This window comes from Capsicum annuum, chromosome 6, assembly GCF_002878395.1.
Source record: "Capsicum annuum cultivar UCD-10X-F1 chromosome 6, UCD10Xv1.1, whole genome shotgun sequence".
NCBI lineage: Eukaryota > Viridiplantae > Streptophyta > Magnoliopsida > Solanales > Solanaceae > Capsicum > Capsicum annuum.
In genome coordinates this window covers 209,662,850-209,676,134 of record NC_061116.1, presented here as the reverse complement: position 1 = coordinate 209,676,134, position 13,285 = coordinate 209,662,850, and the positions used below count along the sequence as shown (strand labels likewise).

The 13,285-nt window shown below is 32.5% G+C and overlaps 1 protein-coding gene across 3 annotated transcripts; it reads left to right on the top strand.

The window, feature by feature from the left end:
• Window positions 1–8,233: 8,233 nt before the first annotated feature.
• On the top strand, window positions 8,234–12,561 carry LOC124885189 (subtilisin-like protease SBT3.6). Of its 3 annotated transcripts, none has more exons than XM_047413884.1 (11): window positions 8,234–8,424; window positions 8,743–8,834; window positions 8,962–9,077; window positions 9,164–9,319; window positions 9,484–9,833; window positions 9,943–10,269; window positions 10,376–10,443; window positions 10,494–10,751; window positions 10,933–11,053; window positions 11,171–11,363; window positions 11,737–12,561. In XM_047413884.1, exons 1-11 carry the CDS (start codon window positions 8,326–8,328, stop codon window positions 12,312–12,314), a joined length of 2,358 nt encoding a protein of 785 aa, XP_047269840.1. In that variant the 5' UTR covers window positions 8,234–8,325; the 3' UTR covers window positions 12,315–12,561. The 3 variants fall into 3 exon arrangements, with proteins under 3 accessions (XP_047269840.1, XP_047269841.1, XP_047269842.1); XM_047413885.1 differs by having other exon boundaries at window positions 8,252–8,424; window positions 8,962–9,059; XM_047413886.1 differs by lacking the exon at window positions 10,494–10,751 and having other exon boundaries at window positions 8,252–8,424.
• Window positions 12,562–13,285: the final 724 nt, after the last annotated feature.

Below are 13,285 nucleotides of genomic sequence, written 5' to 3'. Positions count from 1 at the left end.
TGAAGTGCAGCCACTTCAGTTTGCATAGCATCTACCCATCTTGGATCCTTTACTGCTTCTGCATAAGAGGTAGGCTCCACAATGTTAGAAAAATTGGATAGGTAGCATTGATACTTAGTAGATATATTATCATAAGAAATATAATTAGATAAAGGGTATAAAACATTGTCGTTGATAGTCAATGACACAAAATATTTCATCCATGTAGGAGGATTTGAACCCCGGGTAGATTTTTTTTGGTCTTGTTGAGCAATTGGTTGTGGTCTGGTTGTGATCCTAGTTGTGACAGGTTGTTCTGCAACCTGTTGTCTAGTAATATATCTTGTTATTCTTATTGTTGGAACAGGTTGTACATGGTAGTCCTGTGCAGTGAGTTGTACTGGTACACTATATGTAGTACTTGGTTAATCTGTAGTGAAGTCACTTATGGTTCACTGTTGAAGATCAACATCAGGTTGAGGTCTAGTCAACCCAGTGGTATTAGGTGATTCCGCTTCTGGATCATATGGAGAAAACATATGTTATGGAGATTGATCTAGATCGATTATGAATGGAAATGTGTCCTCTCTGAACACCATATCCCTGTTTACAAAGAAAATTTTCTTAGTAAGATCATACAGAATGTAACCCTTCTTTGTTTCTGAATATCCCATATGAATTGCTTTTCTAGATCTAGGCATTAGTTTATCTGACTCATTGACAGTTTTATCATAACATAACCATCCTAATACCATTAGATGATCTGAGGAAGGTTTTCTATTATGCACCCCCTCATTAGGTGTCATATAACCTACTATAACTGATGAAAGGCTATTAATCAAGTATGTTGCTGCTTGTACACAATATCCCTAAAACTTTAAAGGTATATTAGCTTGAAACCTTAAAGCCCTGGTCATTTTCAACAAATGCCTGTGCTTTCTTTCAGCCACACCATTTTGTTGGGATGTATAAAATCAGGAGGTTTGATGTTTTATCCCTAAGTTTGCAAACAAATTAGTCCATGAGTTGTTAAAAAATTAGTTCTATTGTCTATCCTGATGACTTTTACACATGTATTAAACTGAGTATGAACATAAGATAAGAAATGCTTTAGAATAACTACAACATCAGATTTCTATACAAGAAAAAATATACATGTCATTCTAGTAAAATCATCCACAGCAATTAAGAAGGATCTATGTCCATCACAAGTAGGAGCCTTATAAGGACCCCAGAGATCCATATGCACTAAGTCAAAAGCTTTAACACTAGATGTATTGCTAGAAGGAAAGGCTAGCCTAGTTTGTTTAGCAAATGGACAAACTTCACACTTATTTATATTGTCATCTACATGAGTTTTCGACATAGAAAACATGTGAGATAGTATCCTAAAAGGAACATGTCCAAGTGTCTTATGCCTAGCCATAGCCTTAGATCAAATTTATTTATATTCTGAGTATTGAACACATAGCCTACTACTTTGCCATGCCCTGAAAGTTTTTTTCTCAATAAGAAGTATAGTCCATTTTTCTCTTTTCCAATCTCCTTTACCTTCCCATTTCAAAGATCTTGAAACACACAAATATTAAGAAAGAAAGTTACATAACAATTAAGTATTTTAGTAGCCTGTGAGACTGACAACAAGTTATATTTAAATTGAGGTAAATGGAACACGTTTTGTATAGTGTTCCTATCAGAGATACTACTAAAGCCGGTGTGTGTAAAAACTGACATATCACCATTTGGTAATTGACTCAGATATTGAACCTTTATTTAGAAGTTCAATATCTACTTTCATGTGATTTGTAGCACCTGTATGAATAATCCAATCATGTGGTTTATTGTTGACCAACAGGGCCCTACCAATAACTATCATATTTGCTACAATAGTAGAGGGCATAAATGCTGAAACTTGATTATGTTGTTCTAGTATTTTGGAAATTTGATCATATTGTCAGGTGTAAACATTGGTGTAATCATCCCATCCTTTGGTAAATTTTGTAAAGTCAGATAGGCACCATGTGATTGAGTCTGTTGAGGTTGTAGCTGCCAGTCTTCAACCATAACATTATGAGCATTAGAAGCAACCTTTCTCTGGTTAGTTTTGTTATCAAAGCCACTTCTGAAGTCATTGTTGTCTCTTTGATCTCCATGTTTTGGTTGACATGATGGATATCCAACTAACTTGTCGCAATCCATATTATAGTGACCTTTCATCTTGCAATGATCACAAACATCATTTGAGTTATAGGTTGAAACATAGTTCCTTTTTCCATTTTGATAACCACCTTGATATCCAAATTTAGAGTACACTGTAACATCATCAATTGTAGTAGTTGCAGCACTAAGAAGACCTGTTTCCTGTACTGACTGAGCCACAGACTTTTGATTCTCATCACTTATGATCATGGATTAGGCCATGTTAACAGTAGGTAGTGGTGTCATTAACAAGATGCAACTTTTTGCTTGTGAGTATGAATCATTCAAGCCCATTGGAAACTGATACAACTTTTGCCTTTGAAGAAAAGCTAAAAAATCTCTTGATTTTTCATAGTTACAAGCAGGTGATGGGACTAAAGACTCAAATTTATCCCTTAAGTTTTTTAATTTAGTGAAATAGACAAAACAGATTGAACACTTTGGGACACAGTTGAAATTTCTTGATACAAATTGTAAGTTCTTGATCCATCTGTTTTATCAAATCTTTCTTTAAGACCCACCCACACATCACAAGCCTTGAGACATGTACTACCTCTCCAAGAAGGTTACTAGACACTGAATTAATCAGCCATGATAGTACTATTGCATTAACCCTTTCCCATTGATTAGCTAAGTCTGTAGAGAAGATTTATTTCCTCTAAGAACTATCAACCATTCCAAACTTATTTTTACCTAATAATGTATCCTAACTATTTTACTCCATACTACATAATTTTCACTTCTTTGCAGCTGAAATGAAATAAGTGAAGTACCTGAAATATTTGCAGTTGAGAGATATAGAGGGTGATTAATATCTCTAGTAGTAGTTGTAAACTGAGATGAAGTACTGGAATTTGCATTATTCACTGAAGGTACAATTCAACTACCAATCCCATCAACATCGGTCGCCATTGCAATTTATTACAGAGGATTTGCAAAAAAATAAACTCCCAAATTCTGTAGTTCTTAATTTCAAGAACAAATGTAGAATCTAGTCTCACGTATTGATTCAATTCAGTGAAAGCTATGATACCATGAAGAATTAGGTGATCTTAATGGTAATCACTATGAACAACTAAGCAAGAAGGCAGGAAAGTTAGAGAGAAGAGAGAAGAAGAGAGCACAGATAATAATCATAGAGCATTAGCCAAAACTGTAATTCTTTATATTTAAGTTGTTATCCAATAGTACATGATACATATGTATATATAGACAGTTAGTAAGTGGGATAAGACAACTAGTAGGTTAGTTGGTTGGTTAGTGGTGAGCTAGAGGTTAGTTATAATTAACTTCACTGATTCATTGCAGTTGTAATTTGATATAGTTGGAACACCTGTAACTACCTGCTTCTACACTATCATTTTGCATAATGATTGTCCATCTTTTGATAGATATCAGGTATTGCATTCTCCGAATAATTCAAATCGAAGCAATTGGATGTCCAACTCGGGCCTATATGACATAACCGATCAATAGATCCACCTTTGTCATATATTCGATACATCACACTAGATAGATATCGTATTCATGGAATACGATTCACTTTCAAGATGCCTTGGTGGTGAAATGATAGACACACGAGATTCGAAATCTCGTGCTAAAGAGCGTGGAGGTTCGAGTCCTCTTCAAGGCATAATATTGAGAATGCTCATTCAATGAGCATTCCAAATTAGAATAAATTCGATAGCGGATCGCGAAATTTTGGTGATCTTCTCTATCTAATAAATGAGGAGTCCGCTTTAAAATCGTCTTTTGGAGTTAAAAAATCCAATGAAAAGAACAAACTATCATTTTTAATAATGAAATTTGAAGTTAAACTCATGCACAAAAGTCATGCTTTCTATGATGAAAAAATGATTGTTAAACTCTTGATATGAAGGTTCCCTTAAAGAGTTGGTTTTGGATTAACTTTGAAAATTAGGTACGGAAAAAATTTGGAAAACTATATATTTTGGTGAATATTGGAAAACTATAAGAACAAATTGGGAGATTTTCTTTTTCTTATTTTGGATCAAGTAGACAGGCAACAAAGAGTTTTATATGCAATTCATTGCACGTCATGATGTTCTATAAGCTAAGTGACTTGGATACTGAATATTGTATTTGTGACCGTCAAGAAATGAATCTCGGGTCTAATCTAACCCCAAAAGTTAGCTTGTTTGTTCACAAAGAAAGAATTGTTTAAGTCTATATAAAAAGTCCAATTGTCCATCCCTTTTCCGACATAGGACTCTTAAACTGTGACCTTCTGGTAGCCAAGACCAAGTCTAATAGGTGGTCCTATACTAAACATTGATTATAAGATGGTATTTTAGGGTAGATGATTCTCCCATTGAATGAGTAATGTGTGTGCTACTCACAATAAATTTGAGTCGTGACAATATTATTTTGGATTTTGTTGTAAAAATTTTTGTTAGCGAATATGAATATTTAAGAGGATTAATTCAAGGTCTAAAATAGTTTTATTGTTGAAAGAAAACAATCTTTCTTTCCTTATTTTTTGTTATAAAAAAATTGTACATTTTCTACAAACTTCAATAATTTCTAACCAAAAAATAAATTATAAATTCATTAAATTAATAATCTAATCATGCAAAGAAGATGTATGAAAGTCCAATGTGGAGGTATATAAGGCTGAATATGAAGGTAGATTCAAGAAGTATTGGAGAAAAGTGATTATACAAGGAATAATGACACAATTTCATTTTATCAAGGGCGTGACATTAGATAGGAGAGGTTAGAGGACTCAAATAAGAATATATAAGCAGATCACTTGAGTTAAGCAAATCATTGATGAGTTATTTAAAGATTGTCTAACTTAAACTTTAGATGTCCTAAATTATCATTAAAATAATTAGGTGTTGACTCCTTATTTAATTAATTTGAGAGTCATCTATTTAATGTACTCTATTTTTGCCTGATTAACTGTAACACCCTCAAATTTTGCGTGCATTGTTTTTTGATCTTCCCGTGTTTGAAATATAAAATTTTGACTTAAAATATGTTCGAAAATGTTAAAAGGGTAATTTAAAGGAATTTCAAAATTTTTGGACGAGGTTCGGGGAGTTTCGGGACACGGAGGCAGTAAGCCTCCGCAATAGCCCCGCGTCTTGGAGGTTGGTGTCGGTGCTAGACTTGTGTCGTGGAGGCTGGTGTCCGTGATGGACCCCACGTAGCGGAGGCTGTGTTTTTCTGCGTATTTAATTAAAGTTCAAGGGGGGACTTTTTGGTCTTTTCCCCTTTAAATCCATTTCCCAAGACTTAAAACATTCCCTAATCATTATAATCCCTTTTTATAATCTCTAAGCAATCTTTCTCCAACAAGAAAAGAGAAAACTACCTAGGCCTAAGAATTTTGGTATTCAAGGGTCAAGTTTCTTTACGTTTTCATCATTATTGAGGTATGTGGATCCTAAATCTCATGGGCGTAAATTTATCATTTAAATAAATTTTGAAGATATATAATTATGTATATGAAATGGGTTTTGATATTGTTGAATGAGCATGCATTGTAAACCCCGTTTTATGATGAAATCTTGTATAAACTATGATTTTTTTCCTATTGATATGAGAGCAAAGCTTACGATTCCCTCTCTATTTATGAACTCCGTTGTCTTAACATGTTGTGGTTGTCAAATGCATGATTTAAAGAGAGGGTATGGTTTTGTATTTCAAGAGAGGGTACTTTCTTTACTTTCAAATTATTCATTTGTGTTAAATGGAAGACTTCATGTGATTTAAGTAAGAATTGGCCACCACACATTTTAGCACTGCAAAGAGATCGTTTTGCATAAGTTTCATATACTATTTGAATAAGAACTCTCACATGAAGTTTAAATTTTTTGGGTGATCATTAACATTCTTTGAATAAGAAGGGCTATGGATAAGATGTGTCATGATATGAATGACTTGCAAGTCTGGATATGACGATACCCTGTTATGATGTACCTTTAACCGAATAAGAAATGAACTGTTTATAAGCATGAAGTATGCTTTTAAGAGGTTAAAATTGGGCTTAAAGAGAGCTAGATAATTACCCGAAGAAGACACGAGTTCAGATAACTCATTGCCCAAAATTGTGTTTTGCCGACACGAGATTATGATGTTCCAGATAGGGATTATATGTTTGCTATGTGCTTTTGGCGTATTAGATATCAGAGACTCCAACCCTTATGACAAACTTGAGTTGGGGGCTTGGCCGACGAGTTAATGAAGGACCCACATAGTCCGCGGGTACTAAGTTGTAGGGTGTATTACCTAACTCAGAACTAAAAAAATAAAGATGGTTGAGTTTATATGTTTTGCAAGAATGTTTTGAAGCTTTGAAGTATGCCCATGTGTTTTACCTATATTATGCTAAACTGATTTAGAACTGCTCTCAAATATTTTACTTGAATTATAAGCTTTTTTGGATTGTTCCGCATACCAGTACTTTTCAAGTATTGACCCCTTTTCCCTGCAGGTTCTGAGGCACAGTCCCGTGGCCCAGTTCAACAGTAGATTTCCCTCATATAGTCAGATTGGCGAGCCTCCCTTACTTCGGAAGACATCCTATCCATATGTAGTTTTCAGCTGTTTTATGATCCGGTCGGGGGCCTTGTCCCAATTTAGACAGACTATTGTTCAGCTCAGTAGAGGCTTCGTAGATTGTTTTAGATTGGATTTGGGTCTTCTTATGGTTTGATGTTATGAAGTGTTAAGTTTGATTATGAAACTATCACGTTTTTAGTTTATCTTCCGTACTTCCATTTTATATGAATTATGCTTATGATTACATGTTAAGGGGTCTCTCGGACCCTTATGGTCCGAAATACCCGTCGCGGTCAAAGCCTCGATTCGGATCGTGGCATTAACTTATTAATCAAAAAGAGATTTGAATAAACACATGTTTTATGATTTGAAAATGAGAGACGATGCATTCATGAAAGGAGCTTTTGCATGCACTTTCCATGAGACTTCATGTAAGATTTATGATGTAGAATAATTTATAAATTATTATTAGTGAGTTGTTAGAAAAATCATACTCCTATATATTTTTTACTTGATTACTTTTAAAAAAAGAAATTAATCACTTCGTTCCTCCTAACAGTGACATTTCATTTACGAAAATTTTCGTTAAGAACTTCGTCCAATAATTAATAACGTAAAGCTTTTGGGTTTATAATCTCACTATTTTTATATTATAAATAAATAAATGTTAGCATATGGAAATTATGAAAAACAAACTGGCTATTGACAGTTGTTCAACTGAATGGAAAAGGACTGCTACATTATTATCTTTGCATAACGAAAATTTGTACTTGGACCTAAGGTAGATTAAAATCAATCCAATTGAGTAGGAGATCACTCAATACTGCTACATAAATAAATATGCACATAGATGGATTTAAAATTTGAAGAATATGAATTTTCATAAATATAAAATTTATTTTTAAAATATTTATTAATGCTTGAGGAGAATCGAACCCTCATTCAAGAAACCAACAATTGCTTCTAGTCTACTTTGTTAATGAATTTTCAACAAATAATTCTTATATACATCTAATAGATTTTTTAATACTCCTATAAATATAGGATCAACACAATAGTTATTAGATTTTTGAAGACACACGCCCCCATTTAACTAAATCCGCCTCTGATTTAAAATATATTTAAAAATATATATAAAAAAAACTGTTGTCAAAGAAAAAATCAATTTAACTCCACAAACAATAACAAATTGACAAAAATTGACATGAGTAACTATGACTAGTTCTTTTAAGAAAAAAAAAAAAAAGATAGAAAGGGAAAAAAAAATGCAAGAGAGTTAGTTACACTAGTTATGTGGAAAAAAAATTTCATGGTTAACCGCTACTATAAAATAGAAAGCATATGCAATCTTAAAAAATTCACAAAAGAATTATCATTTTTAAAAGGAGTAAAAGTAGAATAACTAATCTACTTGTATTCGAGTGAGTGGCTACTATTTACACTTAATAAACTAGCCACACATTTATTTTTCTATTTTGTGTGGTGAGTTTAGGCTATTTAATGCTAAATAGATTGCAATTATTTTCCCCTTATCCAAATTTGATTTTGAATTCATCCAGAAGTTGGGTTATCTTCTCCCTTTCACATATTCTATAGAAAGGAGGGAAGCAAAAAAAGATGAATAATTCAACTTCTTCTCTTGTTATTTTATTTTTCTTGTTAATCTTTACTTGTTTATGTGAAATAATTGCAAAAACAGACAATGCCAATACTAAGGTAAATTTTGGATATTTTTGAATTTAAAATTATTTAATTTTTTTAATCTCAATTTATTACTATTTGCTCGCACCATATTAATCGAGATCAATATTTATAAAAGTAAGCTAAAATAAATAAAAATTAATCAATTTTTTTTCTTAATTTCTAAAATAAAAATATATTTATAATCATTTTTAATAAACATGAAAACGATGTGAATGAGTGATTTTTTTTTTTTTTTTCTGATTTATAGAATATCATCTCTTTTTTAACGATAATAACAAATATTAATCTCTCTTATCGATTTGTTTTTTCTGTTTTTGATCATATATATAGCTTTACGCCGTCTACTTAGGACACAAACCCCACAATGATCATGAACTTATCACTGATTCACATCATGATCTTTTAGGTCAAGTGGTTGGGAGGTATGTATCTTCTTTATATAATAATCAATATGATTTAATTTAACCAGAGAAATGTAGCAATTACTATTTTAACAAAATTTCTTACTAATACTAATTATAATTAAATGGCATATATTTCTTCATGCAGCAAGGAAGAAGCTAAAAAACTGATGGTGTATAGTTATAGACATGGTTTCTCTGGATTTGCTGCTAAGCTCACCGATTCTCAAGTCAAAGAAATTGGAGGTAGAAATTTTATAAAAAGTAAAATAATGTTATCGAAAATTAAAGAGTTTATTTATTCATTTTACTCTTAGTTGATATACTTATGCGTCGTAATTGTGTTTCAGAATTACCTGGTGTGGTTCGAATTATACCAAATAGTCTTTACAAGACTCATACGTCGAGGAGTTGGAATTTCTTGGGTCTTTCTAAACAAGACTCCAACAGTCTTATGAACAAAACAAATCAGGGTGATGGAATAATTATTGGCATATTAGATACAGGTTAAGTATCCTTCCGTTTTCTTTTAACTATTACGACAAAGTGAATTAATAATATTTCTTACAAACTACGTACAATTATAGAAAATTATCTTCAAAGCATGCATGGTGATCATATTTTATATTGCTGCTGCGTGCATATATAAAAGTTAAACTCTATTTTGTAGGTATTGGATGGGGAAATAATTCAGAAGTTTTCAACGATAAAGGCCTAGGTCCAATTCCATCTCGATGGAAAGGTAGCTGCAAAGAAGAAGACAATTTTAGTGCGAGTAAATATTGCAACCGAAAAATAATTGGAGCTCGTTGGTACATGAAAGGAATGATGGAAGCCAACGACCTAAATCAGACAATGGCTGAAAGATTACATAAATTATCAGCATTAGATGATAATGGGCATGGTACTCATGTTGCTTATACTGCTGCTGGTTCTTATGTTAACAATGTGAAATATTATGATCTTAATATGGGAACAACACATGGAGGAGCACCACTTGCACGGTTAGCTATTTATAAGGTATCATCAATATTGAATTGTTTGTGTAATTATCTTTCTTAATCTAAAAGTTTAAGATGTTAGATAATCGAAACACAATTTTATTTACTTATTTATATATTTTTGACAGGTGGGTTGGAAATCAAAAGGAACATCGATTAGTAATATCGATGTTCTTGCTGCCATTGATGATGCTATAAAAGATGGGGTTGACATATTATCAGCATCTCTTGGTGGCTCTATTAACGTTGCAGACATTGATCAGAGCAATGTTTTAGGGATGGGATCTTTTCATGCAGTATCCCATGGCATTCCTTTTATTGCGGCCTCAGGAAATAGCGGACCTGACTCTTCCACAGTCGATAATAATTCTCCATGGCTCATCAGTGTTGCTAGTAGTAATTCCGATAGAGATATTGTTACTCCTTTAACACTAGGCAACAACAAGACAATACTAGTAACTTCTTTTCTTTTCTTGAAACTTTATATTTTCTTACCAATTGTTTGGGAATAATCCACACTAGTTAGTACAGATATTTTTTACACTTTTGGTGTGATTGTAGGCTGCAGGACTTACTAAAGGGATGCAGCAAGCCTTTGCTCCTCTGGTCACTTTTATAAATATAACTAAGTGAGTCAAGTGTCCCTATATATGTGTGTGTGTTATTGTTCTAATTGCAGAGGTGAAGAAATTGAGTCTATTGCCGATGGACTAAAAGGAAAAGTTCTAATGCTTTCCTGTGGAAACAACAAAATAGATCCAGTGGCTTCTTTGATGGCTCTAAAGAACACAGGAGTTTTGGCTTATATTTGTGCTATGCCCCCTGTTGATCAAATCATTGACTACGCTCAACTTGTTCATATCCCTATACCTTTTTTCACCATTGATTTCGAGCAAGCAAATCAAATTTTTGATTATATTCTACAATGTACAACCAAGTAAGCACGCACATATTTTATATTGCTCGATCCCATCCTTCTTTTCCCATTTTAGGGTACGTGTATTATATATATAGATCACTGAAAATTAAATTGACTTGTATCATGTAAAGGTACCTTTAATTTTGTTTGTTGTTATATTATAGATCACTGAAAATTGATTCGTCATCATTTGTGACAGCAATCAAGATCCTATAATTAAATATGGACGGACTGAAATTCTTGAGGGAACCAATACATACATAAAGGTGCCTTCATTCTCCTCAAGAGGCCCTAATACCTTTGCCCCAGAAATTTTAAAGGTAAATATAAAATTATGTATGTTGTTTGGCAAGAAATTGATTTCAAAGATTAATATTACATCAAATTGTTGTTGTCGTTGTTGAATTAATAGAAATTATATTCATATATTATTACAGCCCGATATTGCAGCTCCTGGTGTAAATATACTCGCTGCAGTTCCACCTCACCTTCTTAAAGGATACAATGGATTCAACATCATGTCAGGAACATCCATGTCAGCCCCTCATGTCTCAGGAATTGTTGCACTCCTCAAAGCTGCACATCCTAATTGGTCTCCAGCAGCTATCAAGTCTGCACTTGTGACAACAGGTAATATCTTATAAATTTAAATTCTATACATTAATAGCACAATTCGACTTATTATAGTATACTAACTTACCTTACCGAATTCTATATGAAAAGTTCTCATTGTTATACATCAATTTAACATAAAAGAACACAATCACTGATGACTTTCCAATTGTTTCACTGAGAAAATAATTTACCTTACATTTATTAAGTTTTTACACCATTAATATATTTTATCCCATTATAACAGGTTGATTTTTACCAAATTAAGCTTATTAGTAGTAATTACATGTTATTTGTCCCTTTAATTAATCCCATCGTGCACAAAGGTTTACACTCTACACTTTTACACTGTTAAGTGTTGTGAACGGATTTGTTTGTCATCTGTGTGTAGCATGGAACGAGGACACATATGCAACTGAAATTTTTTCAGAAGGAAATGGAGCAAAACTTGCTGATCCATTTGACTTTGGAGGTGGCATATGTAATCCAAATGGAGCAGCAGATCCTGGTTTAATCTATGATATGGATAGAAATGATTATTTGAATTATTTTTGCAGCATGGGTTATAGTAATGATAGGATTTACAATGCAACTACGTATCATTCCGACGCGAAAAAATCATCTTCTTCAGCAGGCATTGTGTGTCCCAAAGAAGTACCTTCAAGGTTGGATATGAATCTCCCTTCAATATCTATTCAAAATCTCAAGGATTCAGTTACAATCAAGAGAACTGTCACCAATGTTGGAAATGCTAACTCTTTATACAAATTAGTGGTTAAACCTCCAAGAAATACTGCTATTAAAGTAACTCCAGATGTGTTGAAGTTTAATGCCAAGACAACCAAGATTTCCTTTGAGGTAAAGATCACATCTACTAACCAAAGAAGAAGTAAATTTACCTTTGGAAGTTTGGCATGGAGTGATGGCAAACATTTTGTTAGAATTCCTATTGCTGTGAGAAAGCAATAATTAGATGATTAAAGGAAGAGTACCTAGCTAGATTTAGAAGTATCAGGTGGAGTGATGACACACATGATGCATGCTAGAAGGAAAAAAGACTTGGTGATTATGTATAAGGTTGGATTTAGGGAGCGAAGGCGTTCATTCGAATCCTCTCCATAAAAAATTCACCTTGACATTTCAAGTTAAAATTCCAAATAAGTACTATATTTGTATTTTTCAAGCTCTCTTAATAAAAATTTTGAATATTTATTTGTATGAGTATAGTTTTTTCTCTAGATAGCAAGTGGGTGTCCAAACAACTTTATAATAAATGAAATAAAAATGATAGTTTTTTTTTTTTTTTTTGGAGTCTATGACTCACTATTGTTCTGTGTGGCCTTCAAGTCGTCTGGTTTGAACAATATATATTCCACGTGGGTAGAGAAAACTTGAAAATATTCACAGTTCTGTGTATCTACAAACTTTTATATATATAATGATACTTTTTCTCAGTTAAGCATTTAGTATTGATTTGAAAATTATTGAAAATCAAGAGCATATATTGAGATAATTATTTCCATTTTAAGTCTAGTTCAATTAGGACCTAAAATAGACTTAAATCAGTCCAAACTAATTTATTTCTTTCATTAGTTTTCTTGTTTTCAAAAAAAAAAGAAAAGAAAGAAAGAGCTATGGATATCGATGTTTGAGAAAGGGGTATATAATCACTCAATACTACAACATATATAAAAGCATATACTCATCATAAACAAATATAAGATTTGAGTTTTATGAATTCTCAAAAATCTCAGATTATTTTAAGAACATTTATTAATTCCCAAGGAGAATCGAATCTGTAGTCAAAGGTTAGCAATTGTTTCTGGTCTATTTTGTTAATAAGTTTCCAACAAATATTTTATATGTATTTAATAAATCTTTAATGATAAATATAGGGTTAATATAAAAGTTATTGGGTTTTCAAGAACTTGTGAATCGAT